At 61.2% G+C, this 299-nt stretch overlaps 1 protein-coding gene across 1 annotated transcript in view; it reads left to right on the top strand.

Moving 5' to 3' along the window:
- Positions 1-299, top strand: part of FGF17 (fibroblast growth factor 17) — a 12,400-nt gene that overhangs the window by 10,129 nt on the left and 1,972 nt on the right. The window contains exon 4 of the mRNA XM_014958393.1: positions 171-289. Coding sequence (XP_014813879.1) covers positions 171-289 — 119 coding nt within the window. The remainder of the gene's footprint in view (positions 1-170; positions 290-299) is intronic.

Below are 299 nucleotides of genomic sequence, written 5' to 3'. Positions count from 1 at the left end.
CCCCCAATCTGGGCATCCCACTGAGCATCTGGAGCTGGGATGCTCAGACGAGCTGCTCCCCGTGTCCCCACTCACAGGGGGCTGTGTTGGTGCAATGGGGGGGGCTCTCCTGACCCCCTCCCCAAGAAGCTCCAGTCCCCCTTCTCCTCCATCAGCATCAGGATGCTCAGCCTGGCTCCTGCCAGGAGAAGCCCTTTGGACGGACACTTTTGGGAGCCGCGTCCGTATCAAGGGGGCCGAGAGTGAGAAGTACATCTGCATGAGCAAGAGGGGCAAGCTCATTGGGAAAGTGAGTCCTG

The sequence above is a fragment of the Calidris pugnax genome, unplaced genomic scaffold, assembly GCF_001431845.1.
Source record: "Calidris pugnax isolate Ruff unplaced genomic scaffold, ASM143184v1 scaffold280, whole genome shotgun sequence".
Taxonomy (NCBI): Eukaryota; Metazoa; Chordata; class Aves; order Charadriiformes; family Scolopacidae; genus Calidris; species Calidris pugnax.
Note: the sequence above shows the minus strand (reverse complement) of the source record. Positions and strands in the feature narration are given on the sequence as shown.